The 23376-nt window shown below is 41.1% G+C and overlaps 1 protein-coding gene across 14 annotated transcripts in view; it reads left to right on the top strand.

The window, feature by feature from the left end:
• The first annotated feature begins 6759 nt into the window (after nt 1-6759).
• ADD (nervous system adducin) overlaps nt 6760-23376 on the top strand; it is a 79218-nt gene continuing 62601 nt past the window's right edge. For 4 of the 14 annotated variants that reach the window (XM_035968288.1, XM_035968289.1, XM_035968291.1 and 1 more), the window contains exons 1-4: nt 6766-7026; nt 20705-20794; nt 21793-22041; nt 22809-22957. In XM_035968288.1, the coding sequence (XP_035824181.1) occupies nt 20728-20794; nt 21793-22041; nt 22809-22957 (465 nt within the window). In that variant the 5' untranslated portion in view covers nt 6766-7026; nt 20705-20727. Of the gene's footprint in view, nt 7027-13288; nt 13432-20058; nt 20172-20704; nt 20795-21792; nt 22042-22808; nt 22958-23376 lie in introns of those variants that run through there. The other 10 variants (XM_035968286.1, XM_035968284.1, XM_035968285.1 and 7 more) reach the window with 8 other exon arrangements.

Here is a 23376-nt window from a genome sequence, read left to right as displayed (position 1 = left end):
CACACACACACACACACACACACACTCACACACACACGCACACACACACGCGCGCGCAGGCTGTGTTAATGTTAATGCTAAAGTTCACATTATAACAACCCCGCAAAGACGCCTGTTCGTGTGTGCCTCGGTCGGATCGAATTTTGTTGTGAGCAGAATAAATATGCTCATGCTCCACTACCGTCATTTCCATTAATTCATTCGTCACTGAAAAATGTTATTAGTGCACGTGCCATGACAATATATATGACATATCATTCGATCCATCGTACCTATAGACCTATTGTTTTTAAATATCATGTATATGTATATTTCCACCTTCCCGTTCATTCGGTCACCCACCCACTCTATTCATCCATTTGTCTCCCATTCATCTAGGTACTTATCTACAGCAATTCACTCTCCATATTGCGATTCCCATTTTGCGAACTCAGTACATCGCGGTTTGATTATTGGATTGTTCGTTTGTTTGTTTGTTTGTTTGTTTGTTTTCGGGGAGGGGGGTTCTAGCCAAAAATAAGAAAACTAGGGAAGCAGTATTGACACACCAGAGTACAGGTAGGGTCTACAAAAATATAAAAGTATAGGCCCTACTCAGTTATAATTGGTAGCTTTTATGGACAAGCAGGCTAACCCAGATTTCGGAGGTTTCCAGAAATCTTGACCTACACCGAGAGTGGGCATTGCCTAACCTATAGAAGTTTGGTTTCATTGTTGTGTAATTTTAATATATTGGTTATAGAGAAAACTCTCCTTGTCTTTTAAAGAGACTGGACAAGGGACAAAAACTTTAGCTTCGATTTTCTCAAAACAGCATTTATCGGGATAGCCCCCTTGTGCTTAGAAGCGACCAATTAGCAGATTTTCCCATACAGAGGTTCTGATTGGAGCGTAACCCCAACAATATTTGAGGGAATACTGACGGTTTTTTGGGGGTTTTGTTTTGTTTTGTTTTTGTCTGTTAGTGTTAGTCAATCCAGCCGCCTTTCGATGGACCAAGCCCGCCCCCCGCCCCTCCCCCAGCAATAAATAAATGAATAAATAAATAAATAAATAAATAAATAAATAAATACATTTTACAAAATGAAAACATTTATTTTCAAATTCATGTGTCTGTTTGTCTGTCCATCCAACTATTCATTCATCTATCTATCTCTTCATTTTTTTCGTAAATAATATTTGTAAACAATATATACGTGTATGTCAAATAGTGAACTCCAGTCACATTTTTTAAAAATCTCTTTGTAAGCTTAATTTCAATCAAAATTACATTTTTTTAATTTAAAAAAGAACATGTTCACGTCACAGTGTTACAGAAAAGAACGAATACAAAATACTGCTGCATATAATATGCCACCTGTCTATCATAATATGTATTTGTCTACCTGTCCTCTTTCTTCCTCTCTTTTTATCTGTCCATCCTTGGCTTCTGCCATCCAGTCGATTTTCGAATGATCTATCTATCTATCTATCTATCTATCTATCTATCTATCTATCTATCTATCTATCTATCTATCTATCTATCTATCTATCTTCCATTTATCTAAAAGGTGAACGTACCTTTGGTGTTATTTCCTACTCACCGTCATTGCAGAAAAGATCATTCGACTCACATCTTAGTGTAGGCCTACACACACTGAGCACTGAAAGCAGATCGAACGGACGAACGCCAGACGTACCGTACTAACTTTACAACACACTCACAAGAGAGAACACACTGTAGTGGGTCTATAGAATGAGATTCATATATTTAGATCTACTTGTATTGTACAACAGGCTCATGTTTCTTGAAACCAGCTATCACGTCATCAAAGTTCCACTTTTCAAATGGCAAACAATGGACGTTTATATACACACACCCTATCGTATAAGTACATGTAGGCTAAAGGTTTTGGAAATACAATAGTAGGCTAGGTACTATAAGCATGAGGCAAAGATTCTCTAATACAAAGATATTTCACTTCCTCTTTGGGCTTTTGTCCGCGCCGTGGCGGGCTCGCTTTGCCGCGCGCGTGATGGGGCAGCCTGCTGCGCGCTGGAATCGCTCGTTTCGGCAGACTCCCAATGGGTGTGATGTTTGGCTTGCTGCAGACGACTAAATCTACATGTCAGTTGTTTTTATTCGCCCAAAATACATGATAGGCGGAAGTGAGTAAGAGTGGAGACACCCCCCCCCCCTCTCTCTCTCTCTCTTTCTTTCTCTCTCTCTCTCTCTCTCTCTCTCTCTCAATTTCTCTCTCTCTCTCTCTCACTCTCGCTCTCTCCTCTCTCTCTCTCCTCTCTCTCTCGCTCTCTCTCTCTCTCTCGTTCTCTCTCTCTCTCTTTCTCTCTCTCTCTCTCTCTCTCTCTCTCTCTCTCTCTCTCTCTCGGCGGAAGTAAGTGAGAGTGAAGGGGGCCTCTCTCTCTCTCTCTCTCTCTCTCTCTCTCTCTCTCTCTCTCTCTCTCTCTCTCTCTCTCTCTCTCTCTCTCTCTCTCTCTCTCTTGTGAGGAATTTGTTTTGTCTGCTCCATCCCTCAAGGCTTACCCAGACACCCTCGCACACATTGATGAATTCACACTGTCATAAATACAGAACAGAACAGCATGAATAAACAGAGAATATGATATTTGTATTGGGAATGTCAGAAATTACAGATTGAAGCTGGACTGAAGCAAATGCGTTTTAAGTGCTGATTTAAATTTTGACAAAGTGGTGGTGGACTCTCGTAGATGAGCTGGTAAAGTGTTCCACAGAGAGGTGGCGTGGTGTGAAAAAGCTCTCCCTCCGAGTCTCTGACTTTTGCTTTGGACAGGTCTTATAAGTCTTTTCGTCGCCGATCTTAAAGGCCGAGATGGTATATATTCGATGACCATGTCACAAAGATATGATGGTGCAATGTTGTTGACGCACTTAAAACTTTACAAAAGAATTCCTAACAAATGCGCCTCAGGATGTCCGAGTCTATCAGGTTCATTGTAACTGTTTTTCGATTTTTCAAGTCATCGATATTTGCTGGAAGTGGTGGAACATAAACTTTGTCTTTAACAAAAAACAAAACAAAAAAAATTACACAAGGAGGTCCGGGGATCTGGCAGGCCAACCGCAGAGAGCACCTCTCCTACCAATCAGCTGCTAAGGCATGTTTTCTTACAGATAAGCTCGAACCCAGAGATGCAAATGGGGCGGTGTTCCATCTTGTTGAAAAATGAAGTCGTTTGAGTCTCCGTGCAGTAAAATGAATAGCCACTTCTTGTGGGAGCATGTTAAAGACAACGTTTATGTTCCACCACTTCCAGCAAATATCAATGACATGAAAGTTCAAACAATAGCTATAACATGTATTCAACATGGTGGACTCGAACATTCTGAGGCGCATTTGGGGGGGGGGGGGGGGGGGGGGGATCTCATTTTGCTCAATGTTGTTCGAACTGCCGGTGATGGCCACATTAAGGCCACATTAAGGCCACAAAAACAACCACCAAAATATGAAATAAAAAATTGAAGGTATGTAAAACCCATGTGTCCAAGCTGGAGGTTTCTATTGGTTTTCATTTTTTTTTAATATCGTGTGATGATTGGGCGTATTCTTTTTTAAATCACCCTGTACACATATATTATATTATCATTGTTGGCGCCACTCTAGCGGTACCTGGTCATGGTTTCTCCATTGCCCTGCAATATTGTAAAGACACCAAAGAAGATCATTGTTAACACTAAACACCCATTAAATTCGGAATAACAGACAATAGTAGAGATGCATATATATATATATATATATATATATATATATATCATATAAACTTTTCTTTTTTTTCCTTAAAAAAGCAAAAACCAACGGGTATAAAGATTTATTAATATTCTCATCAATACAAGCTATTCAGTCATTGTCAGATGTGCTAGAACAACACCATTATGTACTTCCATCAACTGACTATTCGTGTATATTCGCACGTGTATGTAGATGTGTGTGAGCGGACGTGTATGTGTGTACATGTGTGTGCGCGTGTGTATGAGAGAGAAAATGTGGTATGTGTGTGTGTGTGTGTGTGTGTATGTGTGTGAGTGTGCGTACATGTATGTGTATGTGTTTGTGTATGTATGTGTAAATGTGTGTGTGTGTGTGTGTGTGTGTGTGTGTGTGTGTGTGTGTGTGTGTGCATGTATGTGTATGTGATTGTGTGTGAGTGTATGTGTGTGTGTGTATGTGTGTGTGTGTGTGCGCGCGCACGTATGTGTTGACGAGTGCATGTGCGTGTATGTAGGCCTAGGCTATTCACTTGCCGCAGAAAATGTCTCTCTATGTCAGGCTTTTTAGGGGGTCCGGGCGCCGGCGGGCACGTGCATGGGAGACAACAAAGTAAAGATTATTGATAGCACTATTTTATTAGGTTATTTCCCTTTGACGTAGCGGTAGATGCTCACAACTTTTCGTTGGATTCTCTGGTCTCTTGAGCAATTGTGATTTCTAAGACCCCAGTGCTTTCCTTTATGTGTGATTTCACACCCTAAAAAGTAAAAATTTGACAGTTAAAAGTTACATAACTTTATTTTGTCCATTGTCTGTTGGAATATGCTCTGGATTTCAAGCTTATATGGAATAAATCCGAGGGTCTTCAGCTTAGAAGCTGAGCGGACGACATTGCACATATGAGCCGTAATACATTCGCTAATACGAATAGCACTTTTAAATACATTCTACATGTATTGTCAGACTCCACTGAGATAGATAGATAGATAGATAGATAGATAGATAGATAGATAGATAGATAGATAGATAAATAGATCGCCCCCTCCCCTCTCTCTCTCTATCTCTCTCTCTTTCTTTCTTTCTTTCTCTCTTATTTTCACTCTTGTCATACAGCAAGTTTTCACCAAAAGCACGTCCATCCAGCATCTGCACAAAATATATTTTTCAAATGTAAGAATTAGAACTAATTCCAAGCGTCAACACTGGAATTGTACCAATCCTTGACGAGACCGTGGGGATTCAGAAACAGGGTATTTATTTAGAGGCCGTTCCAGCTGCCACCAGTCTGGCTGCCACTGAGGCGAGGGGATACAGTATTAATATATAATTAAAATTTGCTCCCTCTCGACTCGGGTTCGGGGATCCTGCGTCAGAATATCCGCAACTCTTAAGTTTAATCAGACGCGTAAAGAATAATCTGAGTAAATAAATAGGGAGTAGAATATGACTATTGTATCATTTTAAGTCTATAACCTGCTGGTCAATCTTCTACCTACAACCCGCTAACGAAGACCCCCATCCAATATACCTGCCACTGCACTGTCTACCGTGTAGGCCTACTTAGGTCCTCCCGCCACTTGTCTTGGCCCCATAGATTAGGCTAAAGCTGAGAAGGCCAAGGCTCAGTGGCGTCGCTTGGGTTGCAGACAAAGTGGTGCATAATTTGAAAGTGAACAAATGGGCAATAGGCTTACTTGCTACTACAATGTATTAAAATTGTAATGAACGGTTGGCGGGCGCTCTGGTGTGGTCTGTTCTTTCTACATGTATTGCTTTCTGCGAGTCTCTCTGTACTTGCGCGCGCGCGCGTGTGTGTGTGTAGTGTGTGTGTGTGTGAGAGAGAGACACACAGAGAGAGAGAGAGAGAGAGAGAGAAAGAAAGAAAGAGAGAGAGAGAGAGAGAGAGAGAGAGAGAGAGAGAGAGAGAGAGAGAGAGTAGAGAGAGAGAAAGGCTAAGAGAGAGTGAGGGTGATTGATGACCAAACCTTGTCAGTGTCTGATCGATCAGTAAAAAATAGACTTGTAATGGAAACAGTACAATTTCTACTTATCATACTACATGTACGTACAGGAAAAAAGTGAACATTTCTTGAGCTCAAAATCCCGCGGCTGATGAGGACCAATCTCTTTTATGCGCACTTTCTCTTCTAACTGTAGCCTATCGATACCCATTCTTCATTGAGTTACCGTTAGACTCTACTAGTGTAGTAGATTTTAGGCTACCGGTAACTTGGATCAAATTTTTAGCTTGCACCAAATTGGTGCTGCGAAGAGCAGTTTTGTGCACCTTTCTTCTTGCTTCTTGTGCGGGAAGAACGATGCCTAGATTTCTCTACGGGGGGGGGGGGGGGGGGGGGGGGTTACGTTGGTGCTGATGAAGATTTTGTTTAGATTTCTAACCTTGTTAGTGCTTTATCTGCGTAATGTTTATTGAGGATGCTACATTATAGCCCACCTAATAACTGAAGCTAGTGCTCTGAATAATCGGGTAAATTACTGGTAACGTTTTCAGGCCTCTGTTGAGCACTGGTGTCGGAAATAGTTTTTGATGAAGAAACAATGTTTCTGCATTCCTGTCGAGAGGAAACTGCCTTCCGTCGTCCCAGGGTTTTAACTGTAGTAGCTAAGGGTTTAATTACGATGTATCCACTTAACTTTCTCTGAAAAAAACAAAACAAAAACCAACAGGTTCTCAGTTCATTATGTCGCGGTACAACGAATTCTGAGAATACCGGTAATTAGCCTATAGAGAGATCTCTTTGGCGATGCAGAAGGCACCGGTAGTCGTATTTGGTGGTAAAATCAGTAGGTATGTAGAAAACTATTTTGGAAAAGAGATTATAATATTTTAGATTACACATTAGAAAAATAAGCAGAGTCTTTAATATATAACTGCTCAATAAATACGAAAAATAAATAAAAGTTTATTATTGGCGGCCATGTGTATTAATCCGTAAAATAAGGAAAACACTCATTTTACATTTTTAAATGGCAAATGTCCTACCTCGCTTTTTCTTGAGCTTTTGAGGCTATATCAGCTGCATACCCGCTTGCATACGATATCTTGGGACTTCCAAAACTAAATCTTTTTTTGTATTCATATAAAAAAAATATAAAAGCTTCAATCTAGTTGTTGAAGGTAGGGAGTGTCATAATCATTTTCACGTTCTGGGAGGTGCTTCATACACGGAATAGCCGCCCGAGCGCTGTTCTTCTCATTTGCATATTAGGAAGCTACAAGCACCGGAGGATCTAGGTCAGAGACAGCCTCTGAATTAAACTTTCGAATTGTCTGCAGGTAAGCATGCTCTAATACATTTTGCAAAATTTTGTTTTGCAGATTTATAAGTTTATTATGTGTCTGTTCACTTTGTTAATAACTTTCAATCGAATTGAAACTGTCGTTAGGGAAATTTATAGAGTGTTGAACGTAGTCCCCATTGACTATCGGCATTTTACACACATTCATCCGGTATGCAACCTGCATGATTTCTTTAGTTTTATTCTCTGTTGCATCAACATCACACCATTGCTCGAAGGATTTACTTCGTCCTGACTTATTTGGCCAACAGCAGCGGTTGCTATACTCCCCCTGATCGTCCAGGTAATTTCAACTCATTCTGCCCTTTCGCCGAACACGGAAGCCGCCATGTTGTTGTCTCATCTCTCGAGGTCGACTCTACTCTCTTCTTACCTTCCGCTGCTCGGTCTTCTCAATCGCTTTGAAATGGCTTTATTAGTTCGTATTGGCAATGTTAAGCAGATGTAGCCGGTACCGGTGCGCTAATGGTCCATGTTGATCCTTCTATTTCTTTTTAATGAAGACTTTTTAATGCTGGAATGATTGTGATGTTGAGTACATTTTACTCTTCCTCTTCTAGCCTAGAATTAGCCTAGAATTATTATATCCTACCTAATGTTTGTTGTACATGACATAGGCAGGCAGGCTATCCTTTTGAATACCTGTGCCGCCTGTGCTAGACGACTGAGTCATGAGTGTGTTCACAACATTATTCATTTTAAGACAAGTGATGAGATATTATAGATCTATATCTCTAGATATAGATCAAGATCTAGATCTAGATCTAGATACAAATATGAATAGGGTAATGGTAAGCCAGGGTAAAATAGCAGTTGTATGGCAGTCATGGTTGCAAATTCTGTTGTAGTAGAGTAGATCTAATCTAAACTCTAGATATAGATCTAGATCTAGATTCCAGAGTCTAGCGGTGATACTAGATCTAGATCTAGAATCTAGATATAGATTATTTGGTATTTTTTTAACTTTCCCTCCCGTCTCACACTCATCAGCTACCAGTTGTCTATTTTCTACTAAATATTGATGCGCTGAACACGAATATCAACTTCATTTCCGTCGCAAATTAATGGTTTTTGAAATATTTGATTGTTTTTAACCGAGATAGACATGCTTTGGACCAATCGGGGGGTTCCAGGGGGGCCTGCCCCACTGGGGTAAAAGAAAATCTGGGGGGTTACAGGGGGGGCATGGCCCTGTTTTTACACCCATAATTTGATATTTTACAGTTAGATTTGAAATTGTCTTGAAAATAATTGATTTGCGACAGTTTTAGTGGATTTCTGTATGATCTGCAGCAAACAGTACAGCAGTTTGACCCCTGAAACAGTGCATCTGTGTGCGGGAGTGAAAGTAAAAATTTACCGATTATTTTCGTGTCTGGTTTAGCGTTTGTTAAAACGCATTGCAGACATGAAGAATTAAATAATGCTTGACATTACACTTTACACTAGATCTACACTGATCACAATCAAAAGTTGAAATTTTGAGGGAGAACAAAAAATAATATGAAAAAGGAAGTTAGGTAAAAGTGGATAGGAAACCTTGCACTCATGAATTGAGAACTGGGGGCTTACAATCAAATACAGTCGAACCTGTGTAAGACGGCCACCTATTGTTAAGGAGAAAAGTGGACGTCTTAGGGAGGTCTGATCAAGGTTAAGAAAACAAAAAAACATTTCCTTCTGAGGTCCCAACGGAAAGTAGCTGCATTGTTGTTGTTGGTTTGTATTTTGTTTGTTATTTTTATTTTGTTGCTGATTTTTCGCAAGGGTGACAATAAAGTGAAATGTACCAGACGAGGAAGACCGAGTGTCATGTTAAAATAAACTCATGGGTCGCTGCCACTCAGAGAACGAGCGACGCTTCTGTTGCTAGTTCATGTTGACATCCATTGTTACTTTGTTACAGACTGGGTAAACAGTGACCACTCATCTCACTTACGATTTGATGAGTTCTGGGTGGGGCGTATGGGTTATGAGGGACACGCTTACCTCACCAGCAGCTGAAAATTTGTTACCCATTGGTCAACAGTGGGAGGGGTCAATGCAGCATGATCGGTTGGAGGGAATACCCTTTAACAACAATGACAGGTGATTGGATATGACGGCTCGCACAGAACGCCCTGGGCAAATGCATAATTTATGACGAAGCGCAATAGTTTGAATAGGGTCACTAAGGTGGCCGTCTAAGACAGGTGTTATAGTTTGGTGTGATAGGGGTTGTGTGTTAAGATATGGTGGCTGCGGCCGCGTTGGACAGGTGACCGTTTTACACAGTGAAATAATCTTACAAAGGTGGCCGTCATGGCAGTTTCGACTGTAAAAATGTTCCTTTAAATGGTGGGAATCGATGAAGTTTTTTATTGATGAACGTCATTATAATTAGTATTCTGTGTTTCTGAATGGTTGAGTCTTTGCTAATAGCCTACTTGTTTTTTAAACTCTATTAAAGGGAAAATACACAGCCTTTCCGACTATGCATTGTGTATTGAAATGGTCAGTGGCAATTTGGGTAGTAGGAAGTAAAGACAAACTATTTGCTTTCAGTGGTATTATACTAGTAAGATCCTGATTTGATGTTAGAAGAGTATTTATAATATAAATTAATACTAGTACTGTCTTGTCTTTACAATACATCTTTTTGTAGAAATAATTATCTTATGTTTTTCGTCATATATGGCATTTCTCTACTATTATTTGCATTATAAGTACAGGCTTACTAATCTGTCTTTATAACAAGTACAAGGTGCAGCCTATAAGTTCAGCATTATATTATGAATTTACGGAAGGAGGTTCTGTAGTTTGCCATTATTGTGAACCAATCTAAATTAAAATAAACCATTTGCCTGTGTTTTCTGCTTTTAGCACTTGTTTGCAATATTTTTGTCATTATATGGAGTCAAACACAGCTTGTCTATTTATTTTATAAATTTTTTTTTTTTTGATGGTAACTTATATATAGTTGATTATTTTCATTCTGCCACCGCTGAATGTTCCTTAGGCCCTGCTTCATTGTTTGTTTTTCCCTTTCACTTTCAATGAAGGGACTTTGGTCTAGTCCCAGAGGGCTTTTGCTCTGGTACTGATAACACCAGGATCTTCCTCCTGGGGCCTTTCATAACCAAAAACACTTGACTGCTTCAAGAGGGACAAAAGATAACTAGATCTAGATGGTCGAAGTTTTGTCAAGGAAACTTCCCAGTGTGTGTGTTGTGGTGGGACAGTGACAGGAAGATGTTTTTGTTTTTTTACCCCCAAAGTGTACACCATGTTGTACGGTAAGTCCCATCGGAAAAATTCAAGGGGAAGAGGGAGGGGTGTGGTCTGGTCATGTCCGACTTTTCCTTGAAAGAAGCTGAAGCGTTTGGGTCCCTTTTTGGTTTGATCTGCAACCTGTGTTGGTGGGTGGTCCCTTTTTTATGGGGGTAGGGGAGTTAACCCGTTGACGGGAGAAGAGTGCACCGGAGGAGGATACCATAGTGTGTTGGCTAGAGTGGGAAGGAAGGGTGAAGATGGAGAGTTGACTTGGTCGTTGTTGGAAAATGGGCGAGGCGGGCGATCAATGCGCAAGCGGCGAGCCTCCGATCTCTTTGGGGCGAATTGAGAGGGAGAAAATAATATTGGCGTATTGTGTTCGCAGCAACACAGCCCCCCCCCCCCCTCCCCCCCATTTCCTCGTGTGTCTTCGTCATCGACCTTGCAATGACTTGCAATGTCGTATGACAAGCCGCATGTCGTTCATCCGGTAATTCAAGCGCTAAAGTCATCTTGTTACGTGGAAGTCGGGGTGCCACCATTGGAATGCGCAATAGTACTGATATTGTAAAAGAGTGCAGTTTAAAATTGAGATTAAAAAATGTATTGCGAATGTGATTTTTTATTTTTTATTTTACTAACTTTACATGCGTCACATGATTCATGTGAACCATATCGCAGCAGAAGGATATTACCTTACATCAAGCTCGTATAACTGTGAAGAAACTCCAGCGTTATTATCGGAAAGAGTGACGAAAAGATGTTATATGACCTTTTCGAGGGTTGGCCGCGGCAGTCAGTGGTTGTTCAAATACTCTACTATATTTGCATTGTTAAAATATTCTGTGGTGCGTTTGAATTTGACTACAGCGTGCGGCGATGCTTCTGCTCAGTGCAGGCTAGATTACCAGTACCTAGACTACAACTCTAGACTTACTACTGTCTAGACTGCATTGCTTGCTGCCCCCCCCCCCCCTTCTCTCTCCCCCCCCCCCTCTCTCTTCTCATTGATGTTTTTATTGACTCAGCTTCAAGTGTGTATAAACAATTGAATTAATGTGCTTTAGTTAACGTGTCTGTCTCTAGGTTTTATGTGGGGGGGGGGGGGGGTTGATGTTACGCGTTTTTAAAATGCAAATAACGTTTTGACCTCGTTTACTTCCCGCCCTCACCCCTCCCCCCTTTTCAAGAAAGAAAGTAATAAATCAGAAGGGATAATGTTAATGATGAAGGCAAAGAATATAAATGGGGCTTGCTGTATTATGTACATGTACTACTGTACTTTGTTGCCGGTGGTACCTTTGTTCGAGGAAGGCCGTCTGGCCAGTAGGCGAGTGGACTTTCTCCAGCCCAGGAAACTAATATGGTGGGTGATTTAGCGGAGCTTTGATATGCCGAGCTCCTTGATTGTCTCCAATTCAATAGCGTTAATCTACCGTGTGTGACACGGCTGGACCCGAGGAGTTCACCAGTCGTCCTGGACATTTGGTTACAAGAACATTTAGCTTTTTGGACGTGGCGGTCAACTGCGATTTGATCGCCATCGACTTGCCGTATCCGAGTTACGGAGATGGAATTAACGGAGTTGGTGGTGTAGTCTATTCAATTCCTGGTCTTTAGCTTCCTTTCAGTGTTGTTACGATTCTTATAATATCGGATGTTTCTAGCGATATTTGGATGTTGTAGTGCCTTCCCATGAGCTTATGGGTCGTCTTCGTGTTTTTTATAAGGCTTGGTTTGGTACTAATGGAGAGAATTATTGTCATTCTTTTTTTTTTTTTTTTTTTTGGGGGGGGGGGGGGTTGACAGTAAATTCATGTCGTTATTCTATGCTAATGGGGTTCATTTTGTGCACATGATGGGTTTTTTGTTTATTGGTATGTGTTGTAGTGGTACGCATGCGTGTCGAGTTTAGATGTCCTGTAACTGAAGTGTGTTGTCTCGTCGAATTTTGATGTATGCATTCGGGTAGTGTTTTCTGGAGAATGTTGCCGCGTACTTTTTTTCCGTTTCGGTCATGTGGTCCATCTTCAAATTGAGCTAGATCTACTTGTTTGCAGTGCAGCATCCATGCAAAAAAGTTTAGGTGGGCTAGCATTATCTAAATATCGCACCGCTTTTCAGATATGACATACGCGGGGCACCAGGGGTTGATCTCATCGTTGTACCTTGCTCGGTCCCGTGTCTTGGACGGTGCGGACGAAAGGATTGCGTGGCATCAGTGGCGTTGACAGAGCGGCCTCGCTGTTCTTCTCACCTCGTTATGCGGATGGCATGCGCTGTGCCGTTTTGCTTGTTTGTTGTGTATGGGCTCTTGTTTGCCCCTCTCGCGGTTGTTCTGTGCATTTCACACTTGTGGCACGTCGGAGGTTATGGCTGAGCACAAACATTCGGAGGGGGAGTTTGAAGTTTGGGCCGTCCAAAGCGCCTTATGCTGGCGTCCCCGAAAGGGCTGGCGAAAGGGGGCGTGCGTTCTTTCAGCCAGGGCTTTAGTATTGTCAATGTTGACTCTTTTTTTTCCCCCACAGCGGCTCGCACGGAACTTGCTACCAAAACGGAAGTTGGGGCATTACAGTGCGATACAAATGTGAATTGTTTAACATTACAGGGATTGAAATGGCTGTCTGGGTAGCTGACAGGGATACGTTCCACGTGGTTTCCTGTTTTGTGTTTTGCACATATACAAAAGTCTACTTCGCAAGTTGGTCTATTGTAGGGGAATTGGTTTTGATGGACTTCAAGTAAAAGTTTTGTCCCCGTTTGAGGTTTCGGCTATTTGTGTCTTCTTTGAACGAGAAGGGAGCAATGTTTGTAGCTCATATATGGGTTTTCGCTGGTAAAAAGAAAAATTTGTCCTGCAAGCTATATACCATTTCAGTGCAACTGTATCATTGTGTAGTTTACCGATATTTTTTTTGCACGGCCAATATGGGACACGTGGGGTTGGGGGGTAATTTTGTCTGTTGTTTGAAGGTGACACAGTTTAGTCTTAAAGATACCGGGGTGCTGAAAACGGCTTGTTTCAGACGTAGAAAAGCCGCTCGTGTAGCAGCCGTCCTAAGGCTGAAGAACTATTAACACACAGCCCCTGACCGCCAAGAGGAATCGGCGAATTGGAAAGGAAAACAACGTAAGTGATCTGGGGCGGGTCCCGTCCATAAAGCGGGGGAGGTGTTACGGCGCTTTGCTTTGTTCATCCGCACTTATGTTCGCGGCGGGGGACCCTTTGCCACCTCGTTTACCTGTGCTGTGTCGTCTTCTCGTCGTCTCTCGTCTCCCCCCCCCCTCCCACCACGGTTTTTCCCTTCTAGGTATTGTTGACGGTGGTGGGAGGTTGGAGGATGCACCGGTGTGGTCTTTTCTTTGTACTTTTCAGTGTTTTTATTTGATCCTAATCTGTTCCCAGCGGAATGCTGTGCTTATCCCCTTGACTCGCTGTTAAGTTCGCCTCAACGACAAAAACAAGGGGTTAGTTGGTGTGGTCCCCCCCCCCCCCCCTGTCTCCCTCCCTTTTCTCTTGCATTCTATCTGCCCCCCCCCAATCCCCTCTCTCTCTGTCTCTCTCTCTCTCTCCGACTAGTTTTATTATAACGCCGTCCTGGCTGGCTGGTAGAGGTAGACCACATCACAAGGCACTAGCGGACAGCCAGGCATGTTTGTAAATGAGCTTGGGCCCCTGTACGTGTGTTATTTGTCAACAGCGGGAGGTCACGGGGCTGTACACCGCGGCCTCATCGGTGACTGGCTAGTACCCCGGTCACATTTATTGTAATTCTCAGTCAGACACGTTTGTTGTCTTATGTCCAACGGATGCTTTGCGGCGTTTGGTTCCATTTTCAGAATGTCATGGACGATCCAACACCACAAAAATTTGCTTTGGAGTTTCTTTTTCCACTGCTAGGACTCTCCTAAATTAATGAAATTCTGACAGATGTTTTTCCCGAGAGCCGTTCCTTCTATGGTTTCAGTTTAAGTATGTGTATACCGTAACTGTGGCCCCATCTGCATTAAGCAGATGCGTGGTGCCTAGTTTTTTTAGCCTTGGTTTGGGTCATGCCGAGTGTGTATTGTTTCATGTGACCTTGTGTCTTCTTTGCCTGACGCACTTGTTTGGGGGGGGGGGGGGCACTCGAAAGGGAGAATTATTTACGAGTGAGAGAGAAAGTGAGAAGAGAGAGTTGAGGGAGAAATGGGGGGGGGGGGGGTTGTGGAAATAGATTAGCTCGGTTCGTCTGTCCTCCTTTTATTTTACGTAATTGGAACGAGAGCTCTGTCCGGATGCGTAGTCTCGTTCGTACAGCCAGGTAATATGTTTATATGCGTGTCTACGTTCACGTCATAGGAGGAAGAATGTGGGTTTGGGATGTCGAGAAAACAAAGGTTAAGAGCCTTGTTTGGTGAAAAGACAAAGAAATTTCATTCTGTGCTTTTTTTTCTCGGACTTCCTATATTTTCACTGATTTGTTTCCTCTGTATTATTCGTTTTGTCAAATCAGGAAATCATACAGTCCGCCCTACGTTTCTGTGAGACAATCAGCATGAAAAACAATGAAAAATTGATTCAGTTGTTTTGCAGGGAGGTCTGTATAAAAGCGTTATGATTCAAGGAGTCTTTTGTTACCTTCTTTTTAAAAGATAGCTTTCATTGCATTGTATTTGAAGATGTTGTCACATGTGCAGTATTGTTATAAAATTACGTGTTTATCTAGTCCCTTGTATGATCACGTTTTTTCATCTCATAGGAAACTTCAGTTGGCTAATGTGATTGTGTAGTGTTGCCAGAACACCCCCCCCCCTAAAAAAAAAGAAATTACAAAAAACAACAAACAATCCACCCCCCAACAAACAAAGACAAAAGAAAAAAGCAACACCAACCCAAAATACTGCACACCCCCCTCTTAATTTAAACAAAACAACCCCCCACCTCCATACATTCATAAAGCTTTGTTAAGGTGATAGGTGTTAAAAAGTACAAGCAATAAAAGCAAACGAAACAACATTTCAGGTTATTATGGGGCGTTCTGAAGTGGTCTGCTGCGCCTGCTCGTACTTTTTTCGGTATCTTATTCTGTTCCTAGTGACATTTTTCCATTACTGTGCACCGGTCCTGTGAATTACAGCTCAGCAATTAATAATGTGCTCATGTTAATAAGGGCCTCCGTGTCCCTCCCCCCCCCCTCTCTCTCTTTCTCTCTCTCTCTCTCTCTCTCTCTCTCTCTCTCTCTCTCTCTCTCACTCTCTCTCTTTCTCTCTTCCTCTCCCCCCTCTCTTCTTCTCTCTGCACTTGAAACAAAACATCCTTTGTATCAAACCGGAAGCAACTGCTGAAAGGGAAACGCAAACTTTCTTTATTATAAAAAAAAATCTAGAGCTCCCGGCCTATGGAGTCATTGATATTCGTGATCTTGATGAAGGAAGGAAAGCAGCTCCACTGTCGGGAAGTTAACCACTTTAGAGCGAAATGAATGAAGCACTGTGCGGTTTGGGGAGAGGGATGTTTTTATAGAAGATTCAATCTCTTCTCTTGCCACCGAAAAGTTGTGTTATGTTTGAATCCAAACAATTAAGAATACTTGAAAGTGCAAATCTCTCTCTCTCTCTCTCTCTCTCTCTCTCTCTCTCTCTCTCTCTCTCTCTGTGGGTGTTGGAAGGTGCTCTGGTATTAGTTTTTGTAGAGGTTTTACAGCGCTCGCAACTGCATAGGTCATATGAGCCCCAAGGGGTGGATGTCAACAGAGAATCAGACTTACTCTGCTCACCTCTCTAGTTTCAACAGCACAAAGTCTGCTTCGACTATCAAGGCACCCCGGAAATAGTGGGCCACTAGAGTGTGACAAACATACAAAAGAAGTAGTGGAAAAATGATAATAGTAAGGATTAGGAAAAAAAAAGCAGCAGTTCCGTGTTGTAGATCAGGCACAGTTATGAGCGTGACATTGATGAATCAGCCCATTTTCTATTCTACTGTGCATAAACGAGAAATGTCCCCCCTTTGGGAATGGCCTAAAGACATTTCAGTCAGTGGCACCGCCCCTGGGGGTGTGCTCTGATGTGGTTTGTTTTTTGTTTCCTGTCAAATATATATCGTCTTTATCTCTCCTCCTTCTTTCTTGTGTTTGTTAACTCTCTCGTAACACCTCTAATCTTCGGCACTTATATCATGACCTTATTATGTTGCAAGTGCCGTAAAACTCTTACTAAAACTACCCACCCCCCCCCTCTCTCTCCTGCTCTCTCTCTCTCTCTCTCTCTCTCTTTCTCTCTCTCTCTTTCTCTCTCTCTCTCTCTCTCTCTCTCTCTCTCTCTCTCTCTCTCTCTCTCTCTCTCTCTCTCTCTCTGACTCCTCTCTCTCGCTCTCTCATGAGTTGTTGCTTTTTTGGAGGGGGGGGGGGGTGGCATATAATGTTTTCCTACTTTGCCTTGCAGCAAGCTCTGTTTGTGATTCTCATGTTCCCTATTACGCATTCTATCGATTTTATTCAAAGAGCAATTATTTCTGTCCTTGCGTTAGCGGTCCTGTTGGATTTGTTCGACTTTGACCATTCAGTTGGGGGCACATTTTCTTGTGATTCCCCTTTCCCATTAGCTCAGCGGCTCAGCGTCATTTTCGTTTTTACTATTATACAGCGTGACAAGTCGTGGGGCTGTCTTTCTAGTTATTGATATGTATAGCCATGCCATAACATTTCGTCCGATTCATTGGTTATGGGGTACGGTGTATTTTGGAGAGTAATTTGGAAGAGTAGAGAAATTGTGAAATGTCGATTTTTTTTTCTCTGAATGCCGTCGATAGTGATGGTTATTTGAAGTGCTTACGATGTAGTCACGGTTCGAAAAGAAGGAAACCCCCGGTCCCAAACCCCCACCCCACCCCTTTTGCATTCGCTGTGAACGCTTGTGTACCTTTGCCCTTGTCCTTCGTGACCCATAACATTCGCTTGAGTGGCCTCGCCCCGTTTCATGTCGAAGTCAGTGTCAATCGGACAGTTTGTCGTGTTAAAAGTGCACTTTCTGGTTCAGTGCAACATGTTGCGACGCGTTATTGATGGTGAATCACTCGGGGAAACGCTTTTAAGTTGTAGTGCACACTGTCTCTATCAATCACCTGGGGTGGACACCCCCCATAGTCCCAGAACACGCCTTTGATGACCCGGAGGAAGTTAAACGGTGCACTGATGCAGGGCTTGAATTAGGTGTTCAAGAGGGCAGGCAAAAATTGCCTAGGTGTGGGCTAAAAATCAGAGGGCGTCGAGGCAATTTGCTAGGGCACCAAGGCAAAATTCACAGGGGATCATTTTGTTGGTTAAAGTTGGTAATACTGGGTCATGCATCACAGCGTTTATAACAATACAATTTATTCTTACTCTCTACAAAAATATAAAGTTATTGGAACATTATAACATTTGTAGAATTATGAATGAAAAGTAAGTAGAATCGAAATCACAGTAAAATCACATAAAAAAGCACTAAAAGCCAGTTTTAAATCAGACGATCACGATTGCATCTGGCATAAATGCCTTTATGACTACCCCTCATTGATTGGATTAAAATGCATAATGTGTATGACTGTTGGAAATAGGGCACAATAGAAAACAGTGAATGATTTGACCAATTAGGTAAGACATTGATCATTAATGAGATTCAAACAGAGTGGTTTTCAGGCGGTGTAGTGATAAAATGAAAACAAATTTTGAACTTGCATGTAAGAAAATGAGGAGTGAAAACAACGTATGAACTTGTATGAAAAAAAAAGAATGAATGACTAAAAACTGTTGTTAAACAGTTATGAGGTTATGACTCTATGATAAGTGAAAACAAGTTTTGAAAATATGTCTTAAAGTATGTTGTATAAAAAAGACCTAAACAATCATGATGTCATATGACTTAATAACTGGATCAGAATATTGAAAATATGTTTGGCACACACAATATAGAAAAAGACTGGCTTACTGAGGTTTGGTTATCATTGGTGTGAGTGTGTTTGCACTAGCCTCGACAAAATTGACACAATTGTCAAGCTGAGCAGTGTGTGACTGAAGTTTTGATGAGATTTCAGACAACTCTGACAGGATGTCTTCATACCCCCCCCCCCTCTTTCCTCACGTGTATCTTAAAAATAATAAAAAATCAATAATGTCCCCCTATTCTGGAGTCCCATACTTCGCGGCGTTCAGACTTTGAATGAACTTTGGTGACCCCAACAACCGGTGCTCACACGAATCGTCGATGCCGTATTTTGTGATGTAGGTTCAATGACCGGTCACGATGGCGAACCCGACAAGACGCTTGTACATTGTATAACTTTTTTTTCCTTTTTTTTTTCCCACAAGTGACAGCACAGGACAAATTATATTGATTTATTTTCATGGCGTCACATTAAAAAAAATTAAAAACAAGGGCACGGCAAAAATTGCCGCGGTTGACCCTGTGATTTTAAGGGCATTGCGGCAAATTGCAAAGGCACCAAGGCGAATTGCCGCGGTGCCGCGGTCTATTTCAAGCCCTGCTGATGTTGTCTGTTCTTTCCTCTTGTCTTGCAAATTTTCCTATTGTTCCTACCTTTTGTACATAGAGGCACATATATATTATTATTGTATTCTTGTTGACTAGCTATTCACAGCAACCCAATAATATTCCCCATTTCCTAACCGTTCCACTTTGTGTAATCAGATTTGATACCTCAGCTGTATTGTGAACGTGATGTTGATGGTCGACATTTGGCAGGTGTCACAAATATTCCAGTTTACTGTGTTCGATATGTACTTGCAGGCTGTTATTAGTGCCATTAACGTGGGAATGTTATTGCCTTTTCTGTATTTTAAAAGATTCCTTTTTGTTTAAAGTATTTCCTTTATTGTTTTGGTTTGAATTCATGAACAAATGTCTTTCTTAAATGAAAGTAATTCAAATTATCTTTTTTCTCCCCTTGAAAGTTTTCCTCATAACAGTGTTCTGACAAACCATTGCATTCTACTTTACCATCTCGGTCTGCTCATGGGGACCTATGACATAATATCCTGATAGATGTGTAGACTATTATTATACAATATATATCACTCGTTCATGTGCATGTGCACATGATGACTGACAACCGTTTATGAATTTATGTTTTTATGTTGTTGTTACCATGGTTTGCATATGTAATTTAGGTGTATAGCGTAGGGTGAATAATTATATATGCTGTAATTGTGGTTTTAGTCCAGAGTCAATGGTCATATTTTTAATCTGAAGAGAATACCCTTGCATATTCAAGCTCTGCTGTTGTAGTTTAAAGTAAAAGTGCAGTGTTTTACAAATGGGCAATTTTTAAACAGTAATGTTGTCCTTTTACTTCTTTTCATTGTTATTATTGTCACAGATTTGTTCCTGATGAAATATCATAATATGCTAATTATTTAACAGGTTAATTGCTTGCACAAGTAAAATGAAATAGATATACTACTGCTCAACACGAAGGAAAGAAAGACATTTCAACCGGTTTCTTTTTCAAACAACCACCTTTTAAATCTCCCATGCTGTCACATAAATAAACATAGAAACAGGCTTTCCATTCCTCTACTTTGTGAGATATACAAATAAACAGGCAGCCTTAACAGTGGAGTTCATGGTGACCTTGCCACTGAAAAAAATAGGGAGGAAGAAGGGTAATTTCGTTTGACGGTCCTGTCCTGTGACATAATAGCCAGGGCTTCAAATTTTGCTGAAGCCCCACCTCTTCCCCTGAAGTTGTGAGAAGCAAAGTTTTATGTTGCTTTTTCCTCAACTGCTGCAGGGTTGTTTTGTTGTTCGTCCAGCTTGAAGGAACCTACAGAAATGTTGTGATCTTTAATTCATCCATTGTGTGGATTATAGTGTATGGTTTATATCAAGGTGACTGACACCCGTAACTTTGTTATCTCAGTCTTTATTGTACAGACAGGTCTCTTCTCAACAGCAGCTTAAAAGAATGAGTATAAAGTGAATTACAACTTAACACCAATTTAATTGAAATAACAGTGCTATAACATGAAATGAAGAATAAATTCTCATTTATATTTGTAATATTTAAAATTGGGGGGAGGGGAGAACAGAATACATACATATGTAGAAATCTAGTTGAACACAGGAAAATGAAATTATTTTTTCCTATTTCATTTTCTTCTGTCAAGTCTGAAACTGGAAAATATGAACATATTATGTCCACTGATATGCTAAGTCAACAGTTTGCTGAGTTAAAAAACAATTTCTCGTGCACACATATGCAGGCACGCATACTTCCTCCAGATTCACACAATTGTATACACTCTCATGTGCTATAGAGGAGCAGGAGGCGCTATGTTTTCATTAGTTGTTTGCTGTGTGAAAATTGTTGAGCAAAAAGAAATGTCATTGTGTTCAAAGGTTATTTTTACGTGTATTCACAGGCTGCCTGATCCACTAGTGTGGGATGAGTGAGGCAGGTCCTCAGGTGAATGGGCCCGCCAGCCCTACTGGAAAATACATAGAAACCATCGGTAAGTTTGGGTTGGGGTTTTTTTTGGGTGAGATTGATGGATATAATATATTGTTTCACTGGGTGGTTTTTTTTGTTGTTTTGTTTTGTTTTTTGGTATATTATTATAAAATCAATACTCACTGTGTAAGGGCTCTTTTTGTTCACTCACTTTGTGAAAGGTATATTTAGTTTGCGTTTGTGTGTTGTTTTTTTTTGGGGGGGGGAATCAAACATAATGCCTGGAGCCACTTTAAGCCTGCAATCTCTGTTGCCACAGAGTTGGCATAAGTCAAGAGTTGGCCAGTTGATGGGTAACGAACGTCAGATGGTCGTTGGCAATTCTTTCGAATTTATCTTTTTTTAGCTCTACACCTTTTATGTTTATTTTAAAACAGATTTTAAAAGATGTTGATTAAAGGAACAAAAAATGTCAATTATCATTCTCAAGGACTCGAAACATAATGGAAGTTACCAAACTTTGGCGGCCATTTTCTTGATAATTTTACCTTTGAATTTGAAACTAGGTGACCCCCACACAAGCTTTAAGATAATACCATTAACTCCACATTCCCAAAAATGCCCAAATATTGACAATTGCCTGTTTCCAACGTGTCGTAACCCATATTTTTGTTTTCTTTTTTGTTGTCCTGATCTCTTTTTGAAATGTGGTTCTTACCAAACTGACTCATTGTAAACTGTAACAACAACAACAATGATCAAGAGTTTGAAATTCATAAAGGTATCTTTGTGTGTGGTCTGTTTAAGGTCATTTTAAAAGTAAGCACTTCCTAGGCTGGTAATTGAGGGGGAGGCGTTGGTCAGTCTTACTTCTTTAATTTCCCTCTGATGTTTTTGTCTATCTTGCTTTTTCCCTGCACAAAATGGCCATTGTCGCTGTGGATGGGCTGCTGTTTGCTCACATCTCCATTGTCACATAAATTGCTCGCGTCCAGAGTCCAGAGGATGAAAATGGATCTAAGATGAAAATGTAATGTGTTTCTCCTTTTGGTCTGGCAGACCCCGATGACCCAGAGTACGTCAAGTACCTGCAGCGTCCGGCGGAGGTGAAGGAAGACCTGCAGCAGATGGAGAATCGGTCACGGGTGTCGGTTGTGCTCAACAGCCAGGCGTTCAAGGATGAGCTGGAGGAGGTGGTGGAGGAGCAGCTGCGCAGCGGGCCCTACCCGGCCAGCCTCATCGCCCTGCAACAGATCACAGACCTGCTGCTACCCCACTCCAGGGGCGGTCTAGGAAGTTTAGCTAGAGGTAGGAGAAGAGTAAATGCATTATAAATAGACCATTACATTTGGCATTACATTTTGTACTGAAGAAGATGATATGTTATACAAAAATTAGTATAATAGTGAATATGTGGTCAATCAAAGAACAGTCTCAAAGTGCATAATAGTGAATAGCATTGTAAAGACTGTTTTGTCATGTATAATAGTAATTGTTTGAGAGAAGAACAGTCTCAAACAGCACAATGCCTGCTTCGTCAGCTACATTATTATAGCAGCTTTTTTTAACCTTTAAAGGGAAATTGTTTTGACCATTATATTATATATACATTTACGAGACCTACATTTCTAGCATGACTGTTATTACAGGTTACATCAGTACCTTTGAGTCCATGCCTTTTGTTTCCAACATGTGTTCTCAAATTTGTGGAGTGTTGTGGCACTCTTACATTCTTCTTTTGATCTACTCTGATCCCTGATATTTGTTCAAAGATTGGCTGGCTTACATTTTAACTTTCCAAAGATAAAGTCATAATAGTGAAAGGGAAGTTTTACTGTTGTGAGCATTGTAGTTGGAGGAAGAATCACATCAGAGGAGTTTTGATGTTTGTTTAGGTATTGACTTTTTAAAATGGATTTTTAAAGCAGATTTGTAAAACTTAATGTTATGTGGTTCTCTGTCGCACATGTACCTTTCAGTATTAGTAGAATGTAGCTGAGCACATGTCCATGGTTTTGTTGATGTGGTTTTTAGTTTTACTAATAATTTTTTAAAACCGTTCTTTCCCCATACAGCATCTACTGTCATTCCAATTAATGATCTTCGGGGAGTAGAGTCCCTGGGCTTTGCCAAAGGAGAGAAGTTGTTGAGATGTAAATTAGCAGCCCTGTACCGACTGATGGACCTGTGCGGCTGGTCACATGGCATTTACAATCACATCAGCGTGAGTACCTTTTTCTTCAAGTTAGTTTACTCTGTTGTCTTCAAAAATGGCTTTCATGGGTGCCAGTGTTGTTTGGGACTGAGGTTTAACAGATGCATGAAAAGGGTGAAAACGAAGTTTATTTGGAGCTTATTTTCATGAATGGGTGAATTATAAAAAAAAAACAACTTAAATACTATGGCTGTTTATTGTAAGAAGCAGTGACAATTAGGGTATATTTGGTTCCATGATTCTAATGTATTCCCTCACAACACAGCAGAAAGATAGATTGCTCTTGGTGTCTGAATAATACAAGGGTCTCTTTTGCTGGCACCTGTGATGGCTGTTCAGGGACATGGGATGGTTCTCTCTCTCTCTCTCTCTCTCTCTCTCTCTCTCTCTCTCTCTCTCTCTCTCTCTCTCTCTCTCTCTCTCTCTCT

This window comes from Aplysia californica, unplaced genomic scaffold (assembly GCF_000002075.1).
Source record: "Aplysia californica isolate F4 #8 unplaced genomic scaffold, AplCal3.0 scaffold00050, whole genome shotgun sequence".
Classification (NCBI taxonomy): domain Eukaryota; kingdom Metazoa; phylum Mollusca; class Gastropoda; order Aplysiida; family Aplysiidae; genus Aplysia; species Aplysia californica.
This window is presented reverse-complemented; position numbering and strand designations above follow the sequence as displayed.